This window comes from Rhinolophus sinicus, chromosome 2, assembly GCF_057876585.1.
Source record: "Rhinolophus sinicus isolate RSI-liver-muscle chromosome 2, RSI-T2T, whole genome shotgun sequence".
NCBI classification, from domain to species: Eukaryota; Metazoa; Chordata; class Mammalia; order Chiroptera; family Rhinolophidae; genus Rhinolophus; species Rhinolophus sinicus.
Genome location: NC_142502.1, coordinates 116089680 through 116117390, shown reverse-complemented (window position 1 = coordinate 116117390; position 27711 = coordinate 116089680). Strand labels below are relative to the sequence as shown.

At 45.8% G+C, this 27711-nt stretch overlaps 1 protein-coding gene across 2 annotated transcripts; it reads right to left on the bottom strand.

The window, feature by feature from the left end:
- On the bottom strand, positions 1-26254 carry POLR1B (RNA polymerase I subunit B). Of its 2 annotated transcripts, XM_019713996.3 has the most exons (15): positions 25992-26251; positions 24864-25031; positions 24485-24631; positions 23227-23359; positions 22569-22705; positions 21537-21760; positions 20277-20448; positions 18832-19003; positions 18069-18350; positions 16892-17025; positions 12794-12964; positions 12264-12420; positions 3351-3547; positions 2711-2964; positions 1-2207 (listed from the first exon to the last, which is right to left on the bottom strand). In XM_019713996.3, exons 1-15 carry the CDS (start codon positions 26166-26168, stop codon positions 1325-1327), a joined length of 3408 nt encoding a protein of 1135 aa, XP_019569555.3. In that variant the 5' UTR covers positions 26169-26251; the 3' UTR covers positions 1-1324. The 2 variants fall into 2 exon arrangements, with proteins under 2 accessions (XP_019569555.3, XP_088652081.1); XM_088795955.1 differs by lacking the exon at positions 12264-12420 and having other exon boundaries at positions 1178-2207; positions 12794-12857; positions 25992-26254.
- Between the last annotated feature and the right edge of the window lie 1457 nt (positions 26255-27711).

Here is a 27711-nt window from a genome sequence, read left to right as displayed (position 1 = left end):
TCAGAAAAGAACAATCAGGGGAACTTTATTTTTTAAAGTGTGTTTTTCCAGTACCCATAAGCTCCAAGTCAAGTAATTGTTTCAATCTAGTTGTGGAGGGTGCAGCTCACGCTGGCCCATGCGGGGATTGATCTGGCAACCCTGGTGCTACGAGCATCGCTCTCTAACCAACTGAGCTAACCAGCCGCCCCCTTAGGAAAGTTTTAACGAAAAGCACTTTACACTTGCACAAGCGTACACAACGCTAATATTGCCTGCGCTGTAAAACAGGCAAGAACGGGACAGCCCAAATACCCATCACTGGGCCAGGACAATGGAACGTACACAGAGGGCACCGCCACCCACCAGGTTTTCGAGACTGTATGAAAAAGAATGTAAAGTACCTCAACACACTTTTAACAGTCCATGTTGATATGGCATTTTGGTATGCCACATTAAATAAAATAGAATATTAACATTATTTCTAAGATACGGAAACAACTGAAATGTTCATTAAGAGGTGAATGGATAAAAAACCGTGCTAGTACATACACACAGCAGATTCCTCAGCCTAAAACAGAGATCCTGCCATCTGCAGCCACTGGTGGGCTGAGGACATCCTGCTGACTGAAACGAGCCAGTCACAGAGCATGTACAAATGTCAAACTCACAGAAACAGAGTGGAATGGTGGGTGCCAGGGACAGAGGGACCTGCTGATATAGGACGAGTGTCCGCAGACTGGCCTGCAGCATTGCACCTGTGACAGTGCTGCGCTGTTCACCCCGAAGGCAGATGGCAAGGTCAGGGTTCCCCCATCACACACACACCTCCTCCAACACAACCCAAAGGGGCACAGGAGGCTCTCGGAGGTATTTATCACCCAACTGTGAACTGTGTGCAGTTAAGTACTTGCAGTGTTTCCTAAGAATTACACTTCAGTAAGGCTGTTAGAAAACATTTCTGCCTCTTGCTTTTACTTTAACACGGACATAAGAAAACACAGTCACACACATGGCTTGTGAGACGTTTGTACTCGACCGCGCCCCTCTACATGGATAGTAAATGGTGGCCACCGCCTGTTGAAAGCGGCATACCAACTTCCATGCATACCCTTCTGTCTGTCATTGCACCATTTTTTAAGGGGACACCCGCGAGTTTGCAGATAAATACAACACAAATCAACTTCAGGACTAACTACACTGAAACCTTGAGTTCTTGGCTGTCAGGTCTTGGTTGTGAGCTCTAGAAACCTTGAAAACAGTGCAGAGTAACTGGTCACACTGCCACTGAGCTAGTCACATTCTGTACTCTGGCAACTCTCCTGACCCAAAAGGCCACATGGAGTTAAATGATATCCAGTTTCACTTTGATATTCATAGCTGCCAGTTCTGCCACAAAGTACCGGAAGACATAAGGCACAGAGACAGTGTCGATGGTGTCACTGCGATGGCACACAGTGCAGCTGTACTTCCTGTTGCGCATGGCCGACCACGATGGCGGTGGCTTCTCCAGCAGCGGAGACAGCAAGCTGCCACATGTCACGCACACGTGTGCCACTGAGCGGTCAGAGCAGTTGAAGAGGCGGTCATGGAGGAGGAAGGATGCCCCGTGGGCCAGCAGCGCGTCCCGCTCCATCTCCCCAAAGCGGACCCCGCCCTGCACGTTCCTGCCCCCAACAGGCTGGTTAGTGAGCCTGTCCCGGGCGCCGGTGGTCCTGACCTGGAACTTGTCCGAGACCATGTGACGCAGGCGCTGGTAGTACACCACACCGACAAAGATGTCTGCGTCCAGCTCCATTCCGCTGACGCCGCTGTACAGTCTCTCGGTGCCATGGAAATCGTAGCCCGCGGCCCGCAGCATGTCCCCAAAGTGCTGCAGGGCTGATCTGTCCTCCGAGAAGGTGAAGGGCGTGGCGTCGTGGCAGAGGCCGTGCAGCGCTGCTGACTTGCCCGCCATGCTCTCAATCAGCATGCCGATGGTCATGCGTGACGGGAAGCCATGAGGGTTGAACAGAATGTCAGGGACCATGCCACTCTCGCTGAAGGGCATGTCTTCGGCTGGCCACAGCCTGCTCAGGATGCCCTTCTGTCCGTGGCGGCTGGCGAACTTGTCCCCGATGGTGGGGTTCCGGGGGACCCTCATTGTGATGCACACACACTTGAACTTCCCACTTCCGGTGTCATTACCACACACTTTGATGTTATCCACGATACAGTCTTCTTTACTCCTAGAAAATGTTACAGAAGGTCAAGCTGTTTGTGCAAACTTGCAGACACGTAAGTTTGACTGATAACAATCGGGGCTTCACAAGGACATTTGCAAAGTGTTCTCCAGCCCAAACAACAGGCCCCCTGGAAGCATCTATGAACGGGGTTGGTTATGTCCCCACAGAGCTCTGATCCCCTGAACAGCTATTAAGGAACTACTCTAAAGACCTGCAACTGAAACCAACCTTATAGGTGACACAGGCACCTGTAAACACTTTTATTTTCCTAAGAGGCACAACAAACCTGACATCTTGGCTGGCAGACATTGCTAACAACACGCATGAGAGAGGATCAAGTTTGAACCAGTTTTAAAATGAACCAGGTCTCTCATCAACGTGACACCAACCAGAAGAAAAGCACAGGTGGCCTGACACACAGGCTTTGTCTCACAAAATGGCCATTCCGTCATGACAGAGTGTCACCGACCAATCCCCCGCTCAGAGCCCTCGGTGCCCTGTCTCACCTGTAGAACACCACCGTGCTCTCCCCCGTGTGCAGGTTCAGGTAGCTGTAATACGGGTCTCCGTACTGCAGTCGAGCCCCGATAAAGGGCAGCCCGTCAGTGTCTAGCTTCTGTGCAGTCCGCGGGTCGCCAGGCTTGACCCCAAACACCAGACTATCATCCCCTTGCTTGACTTTTTCAGACAGATCTATGAACTCGGACTTGTAGACGCTGCCATGGGCAAAGCCTCGTTCCCAAGAGGCCTTATTCACAATCTGTGAGGTCAAAAAACCATCAATTTAAGGGACTGCAGCCAAGTGACAATTTCAAAATAAAACTGGTCAGAATCGTGCTCGGTGTAGTGCAACTGGCATGCAATTAAAATTGTCCATTTTCCCATCACCTCCATGAACTCCCTTACAAATGGCCTAAACCCTAATCGTGCACCGACAAAAAGGGCAACACCCAAGGGCACCTCACATTCTCACAGCATCTGTAGAACCACACATGGAACGTGCGTATCTGGATGCTTGTGACGGTTCCCAGCTGCCACCCAACTCCAGCTGGTAATTAGCCATCTAACAGCACTCAGGCCAAACACCAGGCACGGCGGACACAGGGATGGCACTCCAGTGAGTGCACCTCGCTCAGTGAAACTCACCATGGCATCTTCCATGTCGTAGCCGGTGTAGGAAATAACGGCAACAATGGCGTTGGTCCCAATGGGGTAATTGTCCATGTCATAGTGGTCATACATGCACGGCCTCACTAAAGGGCTCTGTGGGGTCTGCAGGCGGTACAGCTTGTTGTCGGACCGGTCCCGGTAGGTGAGAAGCGGGAAGCCCATAGTCTGCTTGCCTGCAAATGGAAAATTCCTGAGCATCTCGTTTCTTCCCGATTATGGCGGTGACAGATAGAATTGGGAAAACCTCAGTATTTGTCATGGGATGGACAAATCATCTTGGTTATGCTTATGGTGTGACAATGAAGTAGACCTGCCCAGATCAACATAACCAGACCAAGAAAACAGTGCCAAGATGGAAATGGACAGAGGCACCAGCATAACACTGTGCATACATTTGGAACACATCCCAAACATTTCTAAACCAGTTTATGGACACAAGAGAAATGTGATAAAAGAGAAACGGGATATAAAGGATACAGGATAGTACTGGGGGGGGAGGGAGGAGAAGGGATGAAAGGCGATAGTAACTGATCTAATTACTTACACACACACACACACACACACACACACACACACACACACACTCCCCGAGGGCACTGGACAGAACCTGGAGAGGCATTCACACTAACGGGTGAATTTCCAGGTCAGTTTTTAATTGTTTTTGGCCTTATGGCCCAGTCAGTGCAGCGGCTACAACTTAAAACAGGAAACCAGTCTTATGGTTTGAAGAACCACGGCACAGAGTTCAGAGAATGACAGCAACAGAAAAGGGGTGTTTCAGAAGGGAGAGTCTCAAATTCTGTACATGAACTGAGCCCATATCTTTGGTGACGTCTGAATGATACACACATGGTACATTTCCCAGTTGTCCCGACCATGCTTCAGCTGCCATGTCGAGCTATGTTATCTGCCAGTTAAATCTAAAAACTAATCCTCTTCAGAGGAACACAACATAATCCATAGCCTTTAAAACATATCATTCATAACGTATGCGGTATGACCCAGGATTACTAGACGTACAAAGTCACAGGAGGCTATCACCCACACTCAAGAAAAAATGCAGTCGATGAGACATCCTGATGACCCAGACGTCGGAAGTAGCAGACAATGATTTTAAAGCACGGCTTGTACAACTCTGCTCAAAAATGTAAAGGAAACTATGTTTACAATGAAGATAAGAATCTCAGAGAAAATAAAAACTATAAAAAAACATGGAAATTCTAGGCTGAAAAACGAAGTATCTGAACAGAACAAAAAATCTGAACGTGATGACAGATCAATAAAACTGATCCAATCTGAAGATAAAGAATAAGATGGGAAAAAGAGAACAGAAATGGAGAGGCACACAAGGCATCAAAGGTTTAACGTACATGATGCATAATTGAAATATCACGAGAGGGAGAAAGAGTGGGACAGAAGCATTATTTTTAGAAATAATGGCAGAAAACGAAAACTTTTATTAAAAACCCCTTTAAAACAGATTTAAGGTGGCCAGCAAACCCCAAGCAAGACAAACACAAAGAACACCAGACAGAGTCAATCTGCTATGCACCAAGAAAGAGAAAACCTGGAGACGTCATCAAAATGGCGGCGTGAGGTGAGCCTATGTAAAGCTCCCCTGGAAATTTACAAAAACTAATCAAACAACAATAACTCCACAAAGGACTCCCTGCACAGCAGACAGGCAAGATGAAGAGGCTCACTACTGAATTCACCGAAAGGAGGGCAAATCGCGTGAGCAGGGGAGGAGGGAAGGGAGAAGTGTGGAGACGGAGCCGAGTGGGCGCAGGACGCAGACCTCGCTCAGTGCGCCGAGCTCGCTGCATCCTGGAACTATCGCAGCTGCGGGAGAGGGAAGAACTCGGACTGCTAGGGCTCCGCTTATGGCCCACAGGGCTGAGGGGGCAGCATATAACACGGCTGAACCCAACGCTCACGGCAGAGACCTCGGAGAAAAGACTGAGGGAAACAGGCTGAAAACGGTGGTTTAAGCCCTCACTGCCGAGCAGAGAACGGAGCCTTAGGCAATGAGACTGGCCGCCCCCTCCCTACCCTCCCAGAGCTCGCCCCGCTCCCACCTGCCTGGTGCTAGAAGCAGAACAGTAGCAGTGTCAGAGCAAAAGAACAGAATATTTGTAGTTCAAAGAACTGTGGTCCGCAGACGCAGATTCGCAGCCCAACTAGTTCTGGCAAAGGGGAGGGAGCTGTGGAAGCAGGACCGGCTGTGGTGGTGGTCGCCGCCATTGCTCTGGGCCACCTCTCACAACTCACCCTGCCCCTGGCCCCACCTATCTGGGCGGATCCCTGGAGGAGTAAACAGAACTGCTGAAACACACGGGCTCTGAATCTGGTGCAGGAGGAGCTTTGGAACTTCAAAAGCTCTCCATATTCCCACATGGACACTGCGCCCTGTGACCCAGGCGAACTTTTAACAGAGGAGAAGCTCGCCTTCCAGGGAATCCCCACATTGTGTGAGAAGCTGGAATAGTGCAGAGAAAACATAACACTACAGTTATGTAGTGTGAGAGTGAAAAAAGGCTTCAGTCGGAGAGAAAATAAAACATTCTACCAACACGTACTGGAAAACAAAAGAAAGACCTTTTCCTATCAACCTGTTGCAGAACACACTTCTGTAGATGTCTAGCATGATAAACACTAAATCATTAATTGCCATGAATAACCAAGGCAACAAGACAGCTCAGAAAGAAAGTGAAAAGTCTCCAGAAAAGGAACTTAAAGATATGGAAATATGTGACTTAAATGACAGAGAATTCAAGATTGCAGTTCTGAAAAAACTCAACAAGACGCAAGAAAACACAGAAAGGCAGTTTAATGAACTCAGAAACACAATCAAAGAACAACATGAACATTTTACGAAAGAGATTGAAATTTTAAATAAGAACCAAATAGAATTTCTGGAGATTAAGAACTCAATAGAAGAAATTAAGAATGAAATAACCAGCTTAGGTAGTAGTTGACCAGATGGAGGAAAGAATCAGTGACATCGAAGACAGAAACCAGGAAATGACATGGATGGAAGAAGAAAGAGACTTGAGACTTAAAAGAAATGAAAGAACTCTACAAGAACTTTCTGAACTCCATCAGAAAGAGCAATATAAGAATAATGGGCATACCAGAAGGAGAAGAAAGAGAGAAGGGAACAGAGAGTATATTCAAACAAACAGTCAATGAGAACCTACCAAACTTCTGGAAAGAACTGGACCCTCTAATCCAAGAAGCAAATACAACACCTAATTACCTCAATCCCAACAGGCCTTCTCCAAGGCACATTGTATTGAAGCTGTCTAAAATCAATGACAAAGAAAGAATCCTCAAGGCAGCCAGGGAAAAGAAGATGGTAACCTACAAAGGAAAGCACATTAGATTCTCATCAGATTTCTCAGCAGAAACTCTACAAGCCAGGAGGGAGTGGAACCAAATATTCAAACTATTGAAAGAGAGAAATTATGAGCCAAGAATAATATACCCAGCAAAGATATCTTTTAGACATGAAGGAGGAATAAAGACCTTTCCAGACATACAGAAGCTGAGGGAATTTTCTAATACACGACCTACACTATAAGAAATACTAAAGGAGGGTATTTGACCACCATCAACAGGGACAATTTGTGGCAATCAAAACATAAAAACAGGGAGAGTAAATACCTAAATGGAATATGGAGATGGAGAAAGTAAGCATGCTGAAGAAAATGCAATACTCTAAATATCAAACTTTCTTTTACATAAACTTAAGGGTAACCACTCAAAAAAAATCCAGAAGTGATATATATATACTGTAATAAAAGAAGAAACAAAGGGACACATCATAGAATACCACCACACAGAAATAATACACAACAACAAAAAGGCAAAGAAACAATGGAGACACAGTCTTACCAGAAAACTAAAGACAGAATGATAGGAAATCCTCACGTATCAATAATAACCCAAAATGTAAATGAACTGAACTCACCAATAAAAAGGTAAAGAGTAGCAGATTGGATCAAAAAACTAAACCCAACCACATGCTGTGTCCAAGAGACACATCTCAGCTACAAGGAAAAACATAGACTCAAAGTGAAAGGGTGGAAATTGACACTCCAAGCAAATGGTACCCAGAGAAAATCAGGTGTAGCCATCATGATATCAGATGAAACAGATTTCAGGGTGAAACTGGTAACAAGAGACAAAGATGGACATTTCATAATGGTAAAGTGGACTATACAACAAGAAAACGTAACAGTCATCAATATTTATGCCCCCAATCAGGGAGCCCCGAAATATACCAAGCAACTACTAACAGAACTAAAGGAAGAAACTGACCAAAACACAATTATACTAGGGGACCTAAATACATCATTGACAGCTATGGATAGATCGTCCAAACAGAAAATAAATAATGAAATAGCAGCCCTAAATGACACATTAGATGAAATGGACATAATTGACATTTACACAGCACTTCATCCTAAAACATCAGACTATACATTTTTTTCTAGTGTGCATGGAACATTCTCAAGGATAGACCATCTATTGGGACATAAAACTAACCTCAGCAAATTTAAGGAGATGGAAATCATACCAAGCATATTCTCTGATCGCAAGGCTTTGAAATTGGATATCAACTGCAAAAAGAAAGCAGGAAAAATCACAAATACATGGAGATTAAACAACATGCATTTAAAGAACGACTGGGTCAAAGAAGAAATTAGAGGAGAGATCAAAAGATACATAGAAACAAATGCGAATGAAAATACATCCTACCAAAATTTTGGGGATGCAGCAAAAGCAGTTTTAAGAGGGAAATTTATATCATTACAGGCCTATCTCAAGAAAGAAGAAAAATCCAAAATAGAAAACCTCACCTTACACCTTAAAGAACTAGACAAAGAACAAATGAAACCCAAGATCAGCAGAAGAAAGGAAATAATAAAAATCAGAGCAGAACTAAATGAAATAAGAGAACAAAAAGACAATAGAAAAAATTAATATGACAAAGAGCTGGTTTTTTGAAAAGATTAACAAAATTGACAAACCATTGGCTAAGCTCACTAAGATAAAAAGAGAAAAGACACTAACAAAATCAAAAATGAAAATGGGGAAGTTATTACGGATGCCACAGAAATACAAAGGATCATCCAAGAATACTATGAGGGACTATATGTCACCAAATTCAATAACCTAGAAGAAATGGACAAGTTCTTAGAAACATATAGCCTTCCTAGGCTGAACCATGAAGACTTGGAAAATCTAAACAGACTGATCACCAGTAACAAAATTGAATCAGTCATCCAAAACCTTCCCAAAAGCAAAAGTCCTGGACCAGATGGCTTCACTAGTGAATTCTACGAAACCTTCAAAGAGGATCTAATACCAATACTGCTCAAACTCTTCCAGAAAATTGAAGAAGAGACAGTACTCCCTAACTCATTTTATGAGGCCAACATTACCCTGGTACCAAAACCTGGTAAGGACAACACAAAAAAAGAGAACTACAGACCAATATCTCTGATGAATACAGACGTAAAAATCCTAAACAAAATTCTAGCAAATCGAATGCAACAATGCATTAAAAAGATTATTCATCACGACCAAGTGGGGTTCATCCCAAGGGTACAAGGAAGGTTCAACATCCGTAAATCCATCAATGTGATACACCACATAAACAAAATAAAGGACAAAAATCATATGATTATATCAATTGATGCAGAAAAGCATTTGACAAGATACAATATCCATTTATGATTAAGACACTTAATAAAGTAGGTATAGAAGGAAAATACCTTAATATAATAAAGGCCATATATGACAAACACTCAGCTAATCTCATAATTAACGGTGAAAAACTGAAGCCCTTTGCTCTACATTCAGGAACATGACAGGGCTGTACCCTATCACCTCTAGTTTTCAACAGTGCTGGAAGTCCTTGCCAGAGCAATCAGGCAAGAGAAAGAAATAAAAGGCATCCAAATTGGGAATGAAGAACTTAAATTGTCACTCTTTGCAGATGACATGATGCTATATATAGAAAACCCTAAAGACTTCACCAAAAAGCTATTAGAAATAATCAACGAATATAGTAAAATTGCTAGCTACAAAATCAACGTACAAAAGTCCATTGCATTCCTATATACTAACAATGAAATCTCAGAAAAAGAAATACAAAAAACAATTCCTTTTACAATTGCAGCAAAAAGAATAAAATACCTAGGAATAAACTTAACCAAGGATGTGAAAGACCTATATGCTGAAAACTACAAGACATTTTTAAAAGAAATTGAAGAAGACACAAAGAAATGGAAAGATATTCCGTGCTCATGGATTAGAAGAATCAACATAGTTAAAATGGCCATATTACTCAAAGCAATATACAGATTTAATGCAATCCCCATCAAAATCCCAATGGAATTTTTTAAAGAAATAGAACAAAAAATCATCAGATTCGTTTGGAATCACAAAAGACCCCAAACAGCCAAAACAATCTTAAAATAGAACAATAATGGAGGTATCACACTCCCTGACTTTAGCTTGTACTACAGGGCTACAATAATCAAAACAGCATGGTACTGGCAGAAAAACATACATGTAGACCAATGGAATAGAATTGAGAACTCAGAAATAAAACCACATATATATGGACAGATAATTTTTGACAAAGAAGCAAAAAACATACAATGGAGAAAAGACAACCTCTTCAATAAATGGTGCTGGTAGAATTGGAAGGCCACGTGCAAAAGAATGAAATTGGACTGCTATTTGTCACCATGTACTAAAATTAATTCAAAATGGATCAAAGACTTAAGCATAAGACCTGAAACAATAAACTGCATAGAAGAAAACATAGGTACTAAACTTACGGACCTTGGGTTCAAAGAGCATTTTGTGAATTTGAAGGCAAGGGAAGTAAAAGCTAAAACAAATGAATGAAACTTATATCGAACTTAAAAGAGCGTTTGCACAGCAAAAGAAACCATTGACAAAATAAAGAGGCAACCAACTGAATGGGAGAAGATTTTTGCAAACAATGCCTTCGATAAGGGGCTAATATCAAAAATATACAAGGAACTCATGCAACTCAACAACAACAAAAAAACAATCCAACTGAAAAATGGGCAGAGGACCTAAGAGACATTTCTCCAAAGAGGACATACAAATGGCAAATAGACATATGAAAAAATGCTCAACATCACTAATCATCAGAGAAATGCAAATAAAAACCACAATGAGATATCACCTCACCCCATTTAGAATGGCTATCATCAACAAGACAAATAGTAACAAGTGTTGGAGAGGCTGTGGAGAAAAAGGATCCCTCATACACTGTTGGTGGGAATGCAGACTGGTGCAGCAGCTATAGAAGGCAGTGTGGAGGTTCCTCAAAAAATTACGAATAGAATTACCATATGACCCAGCAATCCCTCTCCTGGGTATCTACCCAAAAAATCTGAAAACATTTAGAGATAAAGACACGTGTGCTCCAATGTTCATTGCAGCTTTATTTACGGTGGCCAAGACATGGAAACAACCAAAATGTCCTTCGATAGATGAATGGATAAAGAAGTTGTGGTATATATACACAATGGAATACTATTCGGCAGTAAGAAAAGATGAAATAGGACCATTTGTGACAACATGGATGGTTCTTGAGATTATAATGCTAAGCGAGATAAGTCAGACAGAAAAAGCAGAGAACCATATGATTTCACTGATGTGTGGTATATAAACCAAAAACAAAAGAACTAGACAAACAAATGAGAAACAAAAATTCATAGACACAGACAATGGTTTGGTGGTTACCAGAGGGTAAAGGGGGAGGGGGGTGGTGGATGAGGGGAAAGGGGATCAATTATATGGTGATGGAAGGAGAACTGACTCTGGGTGGTGAACACACAATGGGATTTATAGATGATGTAATACAGAATTGTACACCTGAAATCTATGTAACTTTACTAACAATTGTCACGCTAATAAACTTTAAAAAAAAAAAAAAAAAAGAGAAAATTTTAAGGACAGAGGAAAAATATCATGTTACTACAGGGGAGCCACCCTATAGCCGCTGGACTTGCAGTTCGAAATGAGAGACCCAGAAAGGACAGCTAACATCTTTAAGTACCAGAAAAAAACCTGTCCAATCAGAATTGTACATCCAGTTGCTTCAAGTAAAGAGGAAATAGGTATTTGAGAGAAACAAAAACTCAGAGAATATGTAGCCAGCAATCTGCAACTGTAACAAACGCTAAGGGAAGTTTTCCCCCAAAGGGGACTCACACCCCATTAAAACACGACATTCAGGAAGGAATGACAGCACTGGCGTGACTGGGACACGGGTGCTTGTAGTCATCACAAGTGGAACCGCAGATCTCAGACCAACCCAAATCACTGAGGATTGTACAAAATAAATTACCTTTTTCTTCAAAAATGTCAATGTCCAGAGAAACAGAGCAAGGCCAAAGGTCTAGTCAAAGGAGACTAAAGAGATGTGACAACTAAACACAGTGTGTGATCTCAGACTAGGTGTTCCACACAAAAAACTGCCACAAGCCTTGTTTTTGGTACAACCGATCAAAAGTTGAATAAGGACTATAAAATAGTTGACAGTATCAATGCTAAGTTTCTTGATTTTAGTAACTGTCCTTCGTTAGACAAATGACTATCCTTGTTAGGAAACACACACCGAAGTATTTAGGGGCAAAGGGTACCATGCCAGCAATTTACTTTCAAATGCCAAACAGTTGTGACAGATAGGGCAAAATATTATTAGAATCAGGAAAAGGGTTTATGGGAGGTCTTTGTACCAGTGTTGCAACTTTCCTGAGTTTGAAGTGGTTTCGAGACAAACAGTGAGAAGCATCTGTCTCCCGTAGGTGACCGCCACCCACGCCCCCTCACCCATCTGGCACTGGTACATGTTCCGCGGACTCTGGTTGTGATCCGAGAAGGGGATGAAGTTGGCCACCACACTCAGCAGGCTGTGTGGGAAGAGCTCCTGGTGCGTGGTCACTCCAGGCGTGACTTCATCCTCAAAGATGGCGATGTTCATGAAAATCTGGGGGACAGTGGGGGTGGGGGGCGTCAAGGCTGCTGTCTGCTGTCCAGGTTCAGAGTGGGGTTTGCGGGAACCGTAGGCCTTAATACGCCATCCCACATGTCCCCTGGACCACGTGTGAAGGGGATGGGAAGGAGCGCGCTTTAAGCAGTTGCACAGGTCCCCCGTTTGCAGGGACTGTGACTGAGCCTGGGTGGGCAGGTGGGGCGGGCAGGAAACCCTCCGACTCCTGTGCGAGTGCCGGGAACCCGGTCTCAGTGGCTGAAGGGAGCTTTGGCTGTCTTTTGGATGCAGTCGCTCTCACGCGATACTTCCACCTTAAAAAAGCAGCAGCAAGAAATGTGCAGATGTCACACACAACCCAGCAGCGTACCTGCTCCATGGTCCCAATCAGCTCCTCTCTGCCCAACTCCACGTTCTGCACAGGCCGCACCAGTCTGCAGGGAGTGGTGAAAAGGAACAGTCCTGGGTACAAACTCGGTTTTCCCGTCATGGGGACAAGGGCCACCTCCATCCAGGGAGCAATTCTTTTTTCTCTCAACACCTGTTTTCAACAACAAGCGAGGTTAGAGCAGAGCAGTGATGGGTTCTGTCCCCCGCCACCCAGGAGGCAGGCAGAGAGAGATGGAGGTGAAAAGCAGCATCTTAGGAAATTAATTACGCAGGGAACAAAGAGGGTACCCTGCCAGGCTCATCGCCCCCTAGAATGCCACTTGCGCCAAATGCAGAGCAGGCAGAAGCCCTACTTTCTTGGGGGCTCAGCCGCACTGCCAGGCAAACCAGTTGTGAGTGACTGAGACTGTGGAAAAGGTACCAGGAAGGTACATGGACACGTCTAAATGACATTCTGTTCTCTGATGTCTTAATATACCGGGTTACTGGTTGTATTTTAAAATGTATTTAATGAAAAGACCCTTCTAGGACCAGCCCAGTGGCTCAGGCAGTTAGAGCTCCTAACTCCGAAGGCTGCCGGTTCGATTCCCACATGGGCCAGTGGGTTCTCAACCACAAGGTTGCCAGTTCAATTCCTCAAGTCCCGCAAAGGATGGTGGGCTCTGCCCCCTGCAACTAAGATTGAACATGGCACCTTGAGCTGAGCTGCCGCTGAGCTCCTGGATGGCTCAGTTGGTTGCAGTGCATCCTCTCAACTACAAGGTTGCCAGTTCGACTCCCGCAAGGGATGGTGGGCTGCGCCCCCTTCAACTAGCAACAGCAACTGGACCTAGAGCTGAGCTGCGCCCTCCACAACTAACACTGAAAGGACAACAACTTGAAGCTGAACGGCACCCTCCACAACTAAGATTGAAAGGACAACAACTTGACTTGGAAAAGGTCCTGGAAGTACAAACTGTTCCCCAATAAAGTTCTGTTCCCCTTCCCCAATAAAACCTTAAAAAAAAAAAAAAAAGAAGAAAAAGAAAAGACCCTTCTACCTGGGAATTAAAACACAAAACAAGTAACAAAATCTATGTATCAGATCTTTTGGGGATTCACAAACACATTATCAATAAAAATGGAAGAATGAATATAAATGAATTAAATTCTTAAATCAAAAGTTAAAAAAGGAATAAAATAACCTCTCAAAAAAGCACAGGTAAAGAAATTGTAATATCGGGGCGGCTGGTTGGCTCAGTTGGTTAGAGCGCAGTGCTCATAACACCAATGTCGCCGGCTCGATTTCCACATGGACCAGTGAGCTGCGCCCTCCACAACTAGATTGAAAACAACGACTTGACTTGGAGCTGATGGGTCCTGGAAAGACACAGTTTCCCAGTATTGCCCAGTAAGAAAAAAAAAGAAATTGTAATATAGATAAAACCTGAAATTAATGAGGCAGAGTACAGAAAGAGGTGCAAATTAACAAATCAAAATTCTTGGTTCTTTAAAAAACACACGAAAAACACAAAACCCAACAAACCAATACTTAACCCAATCAAGAGAAAAAAAAGGGGTGGGGGGAGGCCCACAAATATACTAAGAAATGACAAGGCGGGGGAAACACTGAAACAAAATTTCAAAAGCATGGGTTTATTTTGCATACCTCCAAGAAAACAAGATGAAATGGATAACATGGAGGCCACCACAACGGATGTAAACAGAGGTAGAAAGCTTAAAGAAGACCAATTTCCATACTAGAAGTAAAGGTGCCAGGAAAGCGCCCCCCTCCCCCAAAGCCCAAGTGATGTCTTCATAGGAATTCTTGAGGCCCAGCAACCAGATGGCCCGAGGTTCCAAACTGCCCCAGAGCTCTGAAAAACTAAGGAAACTTCTCATTCTTTTTATAAAATGGAGACTCACAAATGGAAATTATAAAAATCTTCATAAATTATTGATATTTAAGAAAGTATCAGTATTTGTTAAATGAAGAGAACAACACACCGTGACCAGGTGGGACTCGTTCCAGGTATTTGTGACTCACTATCCATCGCTGTTAGTAGAGAGCAAACATATCAGGGAACGAGTTAATATAATACACCTAATTTGTCTAAGGGAAAGACCTTACAATTTCCCCCCAAAGATGTCAAAGAATTAAATACAGAATTACCAGAAGACACCCCAAAGAACCACCGCCACGGACTCTGACAGAAATCTGCACGCCCATGTGCACAGCAGCCTAAAGGTGGCAACAACCCCAAGTGTGCACTGATGGATGACAGATCAACACAAAGTGGTTGGTGGACTATTGTTACTCAGCTGAAAAGGAAGGACATTCTAATATGTGGTACCAATATGGATGAACTTTGAAAACATTCTGCTAAGTGAAATAAGCCAGATGCATACGGAAAAACAGTATAATTGATTCCACCTATACGAGGGCCTAGTAAAGTCAAAATCATGGAAAGAAAGTAGAACGAGGTTACTGGGAGCTGGGGGCCGGGGGGAGCTTCCACTGCATGGGCACAGTGCTTCAGTGTGGGATGATGGAAAGTTCGGAGCATGGACGCACATCAATGTGTGCTTAATGCTTCCAAACCATACACTCGAAAATGGTGAAAATGGTAAATTCTGTTATGCATGTTTCCAAATAAACCCCACAGAACCAGAAGAGGGTCCAACCTAATACAAGCATCAAAATAAAAACAGTACCAGAAGACTCATGAAATAAACCAAGCATCTATGAATCTGCTGATGCAAATAAGTTAACGAATGAATGAAAGGAAAGCTCTCCCTTATAGAGTGGCAACTAACAAAGAGGAAATGAGGACATTAGAAAGCAACCATCTGCAACCATCACAGTCATAATGAACTCAGCAAAGACCACTGATGGAACAGTAATCATTCCGCAGAGAACGCATCAGCCAGTGGGTAAGGTCAGGTCTGAGGAGAAAAAGGCCTTCCCCACAGCTTCCCAGCATCGCTCCAGGAATCACTATCAGAGGGAACAGTAACACTGCAGGGGATTAACCTAAAGAACACAGGCTTGACGTGATCAGTATCACCACCACCCGTCACGCGACAAGCCAACATCATGTGCCCCTGAAACGAGATCCTGAATGTTACACGGAAGCGACACACAAATGTAAACTAAGGGACAGTCTACATAGCAACTAAAAGAAGCCAAGACATGAGAGGCTGAGGAACCGTTCCAGACTCCAGGAGACTAGAGACACGACAAGTACAGGTAACATGGGATCCCAGACTGGGGCCCAGACCAGGAAGGCCATTACTGAGACAGCTGGGACAATCTCAGAACCAGCTGTGGACCCTGCCAACCCACCCTGCCCTGGTTTTGGTAAGTGTACTGTCACTGGGGAGAAAAAGTCCCCATTAGGAAAAACACACTGGAACTTCAGGGAGCGGGGATGTGTCTGCACACTACCCTGAAATAGTACAGAAGGAAATATAAGCACATATGTATATAGAGCACATAAATGACAATGGTGGGTCTGGCGCTGTCACGTACAGTTCTCTATGTTGTCCAAATATCCGTTCTTTAAGTGTAATTACATCAAAGTAAGTTTTTCAGGTTTTTTTCAAAACTGAAAAAACCCAAACGAAATGCAACAGAAGAACGCATGAACTGCCGTCCATCCTGCCACTGCAGAGCCGGGCTTCTAGAGGCCAGATTGCTGAGTGGAGGCTTGGAAGAGCGTCTGCTTGACAATCTGAAAGTGTATTTCCAAGACAACAGGGCATGGCTTATACTGTGCATCGCTTTGCTATTACTTGAAATATGAAGTCCATGTTTTGAGGGCCCTTACGTGCCACCAGTATCTACAAAGAAGTTAAAATTGTTAGATTAACAATCTAGGGCCTCACTGAAACTACCCCAAAAAATTATACAAGTCAAATATCTGTCACTGACCCCAGCACAAGCAAGGTTGCCACCAGAGGGAATGTAAGGTACGTTCAGAATCAGCGTCTGAACACCAGGCCCGACCACCCTAGATGGCCCGGGGCTACCTGAGCAGCTAGAGGAGGACTGAAACCCAAGACCAAGGGGCACAACAATCCACAAACTCAAAGTCACCTTGAAATGCCGGAGAGAAGCCGCGACGCCGGGGGCAAGCTCCTTGTCTACCCAGCCCACCATGACGCCATCCAGCAGGACAGGGTAGCACTCGGTGTACGGCTGGTGTGGAGCTCCATCGACTGGTGTGACCCCTGGGGAATGACAGACCGGGTTATCACATCCGGATGCCTTTCCAAGACTGGAGAGTCTGTCCGGATGGCTGCACCGTCACTGCAGACACCCAGTGATCTTGTTCCTGAAGCAGAATGGCCGCTCAGCGTCAGCATTCCCCCATGTTACCTGGCACCCCAGACCTTCCGCAGTGCCACGTCCTCCTTCCCATCTCTCCTTCTGCAGCCAGACACACCGTCCACCTCTCTATACTCCCCCCTCCTTTCTAGCACTTCCTACACTTAGACATTTTAATCACTGGTGGCAAAGGCGATTCTTATCCCTGTAGAGAGAGAACCTACAGTTACGGTGATCGTAGCCCATGAATCTGGAGTAACTGGGAATCCCCTTCCCTGGGGCTCCTTCTCAAAGGCCTCGCTCTCCTTGGCAGAATTACTTTTAAGCAGGGACTTTGTGACTCTTGACCCAATGGCCTCTGGCTCCTTGAGAATACCTACCACCTGAGTCCTGGGAGCAAGGATTCAGCGTGTAGACCCCTCCACAGACCATGCCTATCTCCAGATCACAAATGAGACCCCGAGGACCGGAAGACTGAAAGGGGCACCGTGACGAGTGACTGTGAACCCAAGCCCAGCAGTACACCTGAAGGCCAGCAGGCAAGACAGTCTAGTCCACCAGTAAAGGCAGAGCAGCTGCCAGGCCCCCAGGAACAAAAGCTGTGGCTCTGCGGACTTCAGGGTACAGAATGGACAACTTCCTTTTTAACTGCTGCCTGCTCAGTGACGCAGCGGTCGGACCAGCAGGTGCAGCCCAGTGACCCCAATGTCACTTCTGGCATTAAATGCTGCTGTAATTTAAATGCTTCAACCTCCTTTTTTTTTTTTTTTTTTTTTTTAAACGAATGAAACAACATGAATTTCTGCTCCACTCATTTGTGAAGCATGCACCTGACCTTCTGTAGAGAAGCCCAGGAGTGGCCCAACTCCTGCACAGAAATGACAGTCCCTGTGGGAATTCTCACGGTATCTGCCGTGCAAACGCACACACCCCACACACCACGCACCGAGGTTGCAGAGCAAAGCTGGGATGGACGCCGTGTACACAAACTGCGTGACCACCTCACATACGGCCGTTAGGTGGTTCATCAGGCCGCAGGGCTCCCCGTCGGGGGTGTGCACAGGGCACAGGAAGCCCCAGGACTCCGGCAGCAGCCTGCGCACTGTGGTGGTCCTCATCTTGGCGAAGTCGGCCCCTCTGTGCACACAGCGGAAATGGGAGAGGTAGCGGACGAAGTTCAGCTTGTCTGCCACAACACAAAGTCCAGAGTCTTGCAGGAAGCCAAGACCTTGATAAAACAAAAGTCATTCAAAAACAGGCTGCACTTAAAAAAGCCTCCAGATTTCACAACCCGTCTCAGCCCAGCTGGTCGCCTAGCTTTTCTACGAGCACCTCCATGGTGGGGACACCATAGATGGTCACACAGCAGCAAGTGCTCAGAGGGGTTCATCAGAGGGGCTGGCGAACACACAGGCAGCTGTCAGTCCTAAAACAATCCGCACATTACTTATCATGTTAAATACCGCAGGCTCTGGGCCCTCACTGCCCCTCTTAAAAGTGCTCCGGCCCATTCTGATACAGAGGCTTAGGGATGAAGGGCCAGAACCCTCCCAACCACCTGTCCAGGTGACCCTCCCTGAGAGATCTGAGCCGTCTTCAGTTTTTTAAGCGGCACAGGAAATGCACTTGATCATCAGAATTGGATTTAAGCCCCACAGGCACCTCGTCAAAAGCCCCACACTGACATGAAGCCTACTGTTCAGTTTCACCTGTTTTAGACCGCAGGTTCCCAGTAGCAAGAAGATATTCAAATGGTTTCGTAAGGTCTGTTCCCAGATTAAAAATCTTCATCAAGTTTTCAGTGTTTATGGACACATTGGTCTTCTGAGCCTTCTTGTCTAAAGCTATCTTAATAGATACTAACCAAGACTCCATTTTTTCCTGAAGTAAGAAAAAAATTTAAATTATGTTTACTTGAAATTACCAATAACAGAAAGCTTCCGCCTCGTTTCAATTTTTATCAAGGAAATTCTAGACTGCTGAAAATTTTCAATTTAACTTTATGGATAGAGCAGACACAAGTTTTTACAGTTCAGTAAGAATTTAAGAATAACTGGCTCGACGAGGAATCAGGAGATTTGTAGTTACCTCTAAGATTAAATTATTTTAAGGGATCATCAGAATATAAAATACCACCAAATCGACTTACTTATGAATCATTCTTGTGCCACACACACTGTCCACATTCCGCACACTCACACCGTCATGTGCACACTTACAGACACTCACACGGCTCCGGTAACTGACAGTGAGTACTGGAGTGTTGTCATTCTCTCTCTCTCTCTCTCTCTCTCTCTCTCACACCCCCGCCCCACGCGCGGCTCTGGTCACTGACAGTAGTACTGGAGTGTTGCTGCCACCCCCCCCCACAGTCACACTCATATACACCCTCACTCACACCTCCAGCTCTGGTCACTGACAGTGAGTTCTGGAGCGCTGATGTTAACACTGAATTAGCTCCGAGCTACACACAGGGTTAGTTCCTGCAAGTCTGAGGTCACAGCATTCTCATCAACTGACACACAAGCTTGTTCTGTGTGTTTCTGTGGAAAGACCGCTGCGGACTCAGCACCACTGCACACAGAGCCAGCAGCTGTCCTGGTGCCTGAGCAGCGTCAGCCGACGTTGCATGTTCTCGGCCTCCGTGCACTGAGGAGCCTCACCAGCACTTCAGTACGGAGCCCGCAGGCCATAAGCAGCAAAGTCACCAACACAGAGCACAGATGTGAGCGACACAGAACTAAACAGACCCTCGTCACAGTATGAGAGCTGGAACGAGAAGGCAGAGCGTCGCCTCCCAGACCTCAACCGGGAGCACGGGCACCAGGGGACCAATGTGTCACCCCCCCTCGCATGTCTGCAAAGGACCACGAAAGCACTGTGAGAACTGACACCGGGGCACAAGGCCAGGGCAGCGAGGGGGTGGATGTGGACACACAGGCTCTACTCTACAGAGCATTTGTAGAGGCCACTTAGACTTAACCACCACTGTTATGAGCAAGATTAGGTCCCTTACTGTTAGGTAAACCAACAAACTCAGGTAGAACGAAGAGCTGCAGTAAACTGCCCAGAGAAACTACACGGCAGAAGACGGCTGGGTGGGGGCCGTCACCCTGCTGCACAGGTCAACAGCCGGTGAGGGCAGGGCACCCACCTTCAGAAACATGAGGAAGAGCTGCCCGGGTGTGAGCACTTCCTGGTTCACCAAACTGTCAGGGTTGTCCTCCACGCACTCTCCTTTGGCCAAAGCGAAGAGCTTCCGGGTCATGAGACAGAGAACGTAAAACTTTTCAGTATTGGACTTCAGGTGGATACAGACGCACTGGCTGTCAAAATAGAAAGAAGCTTAAGACGATTCAGTTGCCACTACTGGACGCCCCACTAACCAATTCATGTTTACTTCAAAGTCCTTGCTTGTTTTCAAAACATCACTTTTTACTTCACAGGCAGTATCAGCAGCAGAACAAAATATGATCCCAAGGTCTGGAACTGTGCTGGCCAACATGGTAGCGACAAGCCACATGAGCTGCTTAAGTTTCTATTACAGCTGACACTTGAACAACACAGGGGTTGGGGTACCGACCCCTGCACAGGTGAAACCTTTAACTTTTGACTCCCCAAAAATTCAAATTTGGAGGGGACGGTTTCCAGGACCCCCATGGATACCAAAACCCACAGATAACCAAGTCCCTTCTACAAATGGCGTAGAACAATGCATCCAGTCAGCTCTCTGCACCCACAGATTTCCCGACTGAGGACCAAAAATGCTGTTTTCAATCCACAGCCGGTTGTGAAACCTGGGGTACAGAGGCCAACAATATGTTTGTTGAAAAACAAAATCCACATGTAAGTGGACCCACGCAGTTTGAACCTGTGTTATCTGAGGTTCACGTGTAATTTTTAAAGTGGAATGCCATCAAGATTTCAGCCTCTCAGCTGCACCAGCCACGCAAGTGCTCAGCACAGCCCATGGCTGGTGCTGGTCTAGAGCAGGGCTCCCTCAACAGTCCCCATGGTGACGAGACAGCCCTTCCCTCGGGGGATGAAGCGGACACGTGCCTGCAACTTTCAAATGGTCAGAAGGAAAAACATCTACCTAAATGCAGAGAAGTAAAGCAAATGTAGTAAAAATGCTTACACCTTGTGAAGGTTAAGTGTCCAATGTACCATTTTTGCAGCAATTCTGCACGTTTGAAGTTATTTCAAAATAAAAGCTAGACAGTACAAAAAATAAACTACACCCTCAAACGAGAGGGCAGTGAGGATGGCCACCGAAATGAAGCAGCCCCTGCTTTGCCAGCCCGATTCTACCCCCAGGTCCATCTTGATTCTGATGGCTCAGGAGGCCCCACTACATCAACACCAAGAACCAGTGACGCCCACCCCGGGAAACCCGAGGCCGAAGCACACGCACTTAAACAGGAACTCCGCAGCCTGCTCATTTGGACACCACTCAGGAAGACTGAGTTTCACTCGGAAGCGTTCACCCAGATAGTGAAGAACCTGTTTTTGGGTGGCACAACCCTCGTCCACCACAATCCTTAGCATCTGAGAAACGGAGTTCCTAAAGAAAGAGTCGTCCTCTTTTCCTTTGATGAGCTCCTGAAAAATCTGATAATCGGAAAAGCCAACAAGTGCCTGGAATAGAAGAAAGGTTTTCTTTTAATTGCAAATAATGACTAAATCTCCCAATTCATTAACAAGTCTCTCTTATTTTTTTAATACCCAAGAAACATCAGCACTCCATTATCATTAAATCCAACATTCTAGGGGTGGCCGGATGGCTCAGTTGGTCAGAGCACAAGCTCTGAACAACAGGGTTGCCGGTTCGTTTCCCACATGGGCCAGTGAGCTGCGCCCTCCACAACTAGATTGAAGGACAACGACTGGGAGTTTATGGGCCCTGGAGAAACACACTGTTTCCCAATAAAATTTTTTAAAAAATTAATTAAAAAAAAATCCCACACTCCAGAATAAGGGCATCGCTTGTAAGGCAGACACCAGCACGACCCCAGTGGGCCTCGCCTCCTGGAAGTCTCAGCCTGTAATGTCCTACCCGAACCAGGGCTTCCCCTCGTTGGGCCGGCTAACTCTGGAGAAGACGGAGAGGCCCAGCGGGGGCACCTGAGGCCTCTTGCCCACAGCCCACTCCCACTAGTCGCTCTCACCATGGAAGGGGGCCCTGCAGCCCAGTTGAGCCTTCTACATGACTGCAGCCCCGACAACTCTCTGTGACCTCTGGAGGCCCCAGCCAGAACTGCGCAAATTCCTGTCCACAGGAACTGGGACACAGAAACGTTCACCGATGTGTTTTACGCCACCAAACACCGAGGTAATGTGTTATGCAGTAGGTAACTGACACAGCATGAACTCTGCTAAGGAGAACCTGTCCATTTTGCACAGGAAACCTCTGCATCACTAAAGAAATACATTCAGCAAGTCCCACCTTCAGTGCAAATCCCAAAGGAAGAAAAAACAGTTCTTTCCGGTAAATGAAGTTCAACATCACCGTGCCATTTTCCAAGTAGTGAAGGTTCATGTTGACGGCGGAATGCTCTTCCCTCACACAGTGCATTGACACTCCTGTGGGAACAAAGCCAGGAGCTCAGGAACCCTAAGCTGCTTCAATCATTGTTTTTTTCTGAATTATTTTTACCCTTAGAAATAATTAAGAGCCAAATCACTGTTTAGCCAAGACTGGCAACCAAAAATGCCTCCAAACCTTGCCAAGTGTCCCCTGGGGTGCAAAATCGCCCTTGAACAAAGGCCAGGTAGCTATCAACCAGAGAGCCGAGGGGAGGGGCGAGCCATGGTACCTGGACCAGGTTCTGGGGCCACACGCCCCTCTAGCTGAGTCAGGCCAGTCTTCAGTTTCTGACACAGTAACATAAATACATGTGTTCTTTCAGTTTAAAAGCAATGGAGTAGTACAAAAGGTGGGTTTCCTACCATGAAATCTCAACACAGACATGCTTAATAGAAAAACAAAAATGCATATATATGAGAGAAAAACGTCAATGATTTTAGATGCATCTCCTTTAAAAAAAAAAAAAGGCTTAATAAGACTTTTCTATAAGAATGTTCCAAGAATCACTGCAGCTTACCATACTGAGTATAGCCAGGCCCCCTGGATCTCCATTTGGGTCTCACCGTAGCAATGGGGAAATTTCTCCGAGGCATGATCAACATTCTGACGACCTTTTCGATGCCATTGACTATAAAATAGCCTCCCATTTCCTGCCAAAGAGACGAATTATCATGTTAAACAAAGATATGTAACTAACTTAAATGGGACACCAACTAACTGCAAACATCAAAGTCACTCTCACAGATGCGGTGTAATGTGCTGAGAGGGGCATACAGGTGACAGGGCTATGGGTCCCTGGGAAACTGTCAGTGTGTGAACTAAATCTTCTCAAGCACACAAAAAAGGTGCAGGGGCTTGGGAGGAAAGTATGGAAGGAAATCAGAGTACTTTCTCTACCAGACAGTCCTGACTTAACTTGCCTTTGTGTCCCCTAAAATGACTTCAGTTTTCAAATGACATTAAAACAAATAAAAAACAGTAGCCATTTTGTTTCCAGATGAGTATGGTTTCCCAAACAAGGTAAAAAACTGCTGACTATATGAAAGCTCTGGAAACCAGAAATTCAGGCTACCGGAAAACATTTTTAATCGCTCCAATCAATAGCACATTTCCATGATAAACAGCTCCTATACTGACTGCCTACCATGAAGCAGGCACGCCATGCCAGCCCTCTGTGTTGTCATAATATGTCATTCTCACAACAACGAGTGGGGTAGCTACTGTGCCCGTTTTCAGCAGAGGAAACAGGCTCAGGAGACTGAACTGTCCAAAGCCACACGACTGGTAAGCGGAGCAGCTGAGTGTCAAACCCAGATGTGACAGCATAGCCCTCTTCCCACCGATAAGACAGCTCCCCATGCAGGCAGTCTGCGTGTCTTGGTTACTACAAAGCCACCTCACACAGCTAAAAGAAATGCCAAAGGGAAGGCATCTCAAGAATTTAATATGCTCACAGAATCTTACTGTTAGTGAAGGAGACATTTTAGACAATAGTTTTGTGGGTTAAGATGGCTTAAAAAATAAGTATGTCTCTAAATGTGTACCACTCAGAAAACTGGGGAAACTACCAATTCTCCTCATAATACATACCCTCTACTGTACAGCCACTTTTTCACAGTCTCATTTGAGACTCATCATGAACCATACACAGTATCAGACAAGACATTAATGCCCCATTTTGCCTTCGCAGAAATGAAGCAGAGAAAGAAAAACTGAGTCCGCACTCAGGCCCCTCCCATTGCCACCTGGTTGCCCAGTGCCCGGACGGCGCTCACCTCTGGTTCCTCATGGTGTTCAATGAGGGCTTTGGGAGGAAGGCTGTACAAATTGCACAGCTTGGACTTCACCATGATGGGAACATAGCCAAGAAACTGCTTGATGACTCCTCTTGAGACTCCATTCACTGCCCAGCTGATATCGGCCTAAATGAAAACAATGACTTGAGAAAAAAAATTGGGATCTGCAAGAACAAATGAGTATTTTAAAAGAGGAAGAAGACCATAAATTAAATGATTTTATGCTTTTAGACTTAAAAGCTGGGATTTCTTGAATGACAGTACCAAGTAAGCAAAATTCTGGTTACACTTTATTAGGCACCAGCCTTATTCTCAGACATGTACAGCATGTGAGTCACACACTGCCACTTGCACTCACTGTCAACTTTCCGCGGTAGGTACTCCTCCGGCCCCGGCATTCTGCTGGATAAACGCTGAGCTCTTTGCAGATGCTTCCCTTGGGGACTGTGGGAGGACTGATGACAGCATCCACGATAGTGAGAGAGATACGCTCCTCTTTGAAAGCAAATTCAAAGGGAGGTATAGCCTGAAATACAATTCACACTATTAACTGCTTGCATGTCCAAGGCACTCTTTCACTGACTCTTCTAAATCCCATGAATTTTCTACAAAACTATAATGCTAATGTGACACATCTAAATGAGTGAAAGCTACTTCCAGTCTTCTCACACCCTCACTACGTACCTAAACTAGAAGGCATTAACTCCAATATTTGAGTGTCTGCCACGTGTCAGATTCCTAGAAGGTTCTAGGAATGTATGTATACAGAACAAAGCTGTTCTCTGACCCAAGAGCCTGCCTACGCTCTTCTGATTTTGCATCCTCTATAAGCACAGCGAGACTAATGGGACTGCTGCTAAGAGAGCAAGGATATGGAAGCATCTCCTGATTCAGGACCAAACACTAATGCGATTCTTTATGCTGATATTTGTACAGTTCATCCAACTGTGGCCTCACACTGAGGCCAGAGTCATGCAAATAGGCCGGTGGTGACCATGGTGGTTCTTCCCCTTCCCAAGCTGCTGCTTTTCTGTACCACTCCCTGGGGGAAGCTTTGCTGTTCCACTGAGGAAGGGGCACCACTGAGCTCTCTTAGCATGTTAACCACGGACAACCAACTGTGGTTGAGAAGCACAATCCAGGCGGACCACCTCCCCACTCTCTCAGCACCCAGAAACTGTTCTACAAAATGCTACGGTTTCCAATCCCATTTAATCCACGAATCACAAATGCATCTTCCCCTGGTCGACTGGAGCCCAAGCCCCGCGCTGAGCCTGGCACAATCACGGAGCACAACCATTTGGGATTATACTGTGACCTCTCAGCCAACTCTCTGGGGCCCTGTCGCCCGCCTCCTGGGTCTCCCCTTCCGCTTCTCCCCCCCCCCCCACGCCCGCCTCCGGCCTCGCAGGGCCCCTTTGCGCCGCCTGCCCCAGCGGCGCCAGCGAGCGCGGAGCTGGGAGGGCTCCTGAGGCGCCGCACTCACCTGCACCGCGTGGCCGAGCCCCTCGCGCACCGCGTAGTTGAAGGATTCGACGTGCGCCTGCGTCAGTTCCTGCAGCGCCGGCTTTTGCTGCTCCGGCGGGACCCCGTAAGAGGGGTCCGTCAAGTGCTTGAGGCTGGGCTCGCGGGGCAGGCCCCGCCACCGGCTGCCAGGATCCATGCGGCAACTGCACGCCTGCCTCCAGCCAGTTTCTGCAGCGCCGGAAGGAAGCACGGTGCCCACGGCCTGCTGGGAAATGTAGCTCTTCTACTTCCGCCGGAAATCTGCCCGTCCTTTTTATAGGGCCGACTTGGAAGCGAAACCGTGGTGTGAAGGGGCCGGAGTGCAACTGTACCGAGACAGAACGCTCCCGCCCCACTCAGCGTTGCCCTCTGGATCTCGTTCCTTCCACCAGTAGGGGCGGGTGGAGAGCAGTCTTCAAAGCGCCGCTATTTTCCCCGCGACCACTTCCCGATCATTGCCGATGCCCCCCCAGCCGAGACCCCAGCCGCATCTCGGCTTCTAGGAACAAGCTGGCTGACTGCCCTCTACCCCCCTCGAATCGTGAGGGCCCCTCGCGGAACGGTCAGGTGGTCAGCGCTCGCTGACGGCTTCCTTCGTCCTGGGGTCCGGCAGCCGCCACGGGCCCTCCCAGCCCTATAGCCTCTCTGAGTCCTAGGAGCCACCATCTTCCCAGTGGGGGTTTACCAAGGAGTGCCTCAACCTCGTCTTGCGCGTGTGTCTTTAACAGCCGCGTTCGCTATGGCGGGATAATCGACAATAAACACACACACTTACAATGGAACCCTTGGTAAGTTTACCTGTGTGTCACCTGTGACGCCATCGCCACGATTCGGATAGGGAGTCAGTCCACCACTCCCAAGTATCCTCCTGACCCTTGGGAATCCCTCCCTCCCGGCGACTGCGTCTATATTCCTGAGATTGGTGGGCTTGCTTTTCCTGTAATGTCTTTGTCTGGTTTCCGTATCAGAGTTAACAGTGGCCTCACAGAACCACTTGGGACGTGTTCCCTCCTCTTCCATTTTTTGGATTGGTGTTAATTACTCTTCAAACACTTCGTAGAGTTCATCACTGAAGCTGTCTGGTGCTGGGCTTTTCCATTTGGGAAGATCTTTTGCTCATTAATTCAGTCTCTTGTCAGGTCTATTCAGATTTTCTGTATCTTCTTTATAGTCACTTGAGTCAGTTTTGTGTCTCTCTAGGAATGTGCCCGTTAATATCGATTATCTAATTTGTTGGCATACAACTGTTCATAAGATTCCTCTGTAATCCTGCCTGTGTTGTGGTAATATCCCCTTTCATTCCTCATTTTAGTAATTTAAGTTCTCACTTTTTTTTCCTCCTTGCTCTGTCCAGCTAAAGTTTTGTCTATTTGGTTGATCTTTTCAAAGCACTAACTTTTGGTCTTGTTGATTTCTTTTTTTCTAGTCTCTGTTTCATTTATTTCCATTCTAATCTTTATTATTTCTTTCTACTTTTTTGGATTTAGTTTACTCGTTTTCTAGTTTCTGAAGGGGGAAGAAACCTAAAGGGTGTTGATTTGAGATTTCTTAATTAAAGTTTATCGTGGTGACTATTGTTAGTAAAGTTACATAGATTTCAGGTGGAGATCTTTTTTTTAATGCAGACATTTTAACATAAATTTCCCTTTAGGAACAGCTTTAGCTGCATTGCATAAGTTTTGGTATGTTCTCATTTTCAT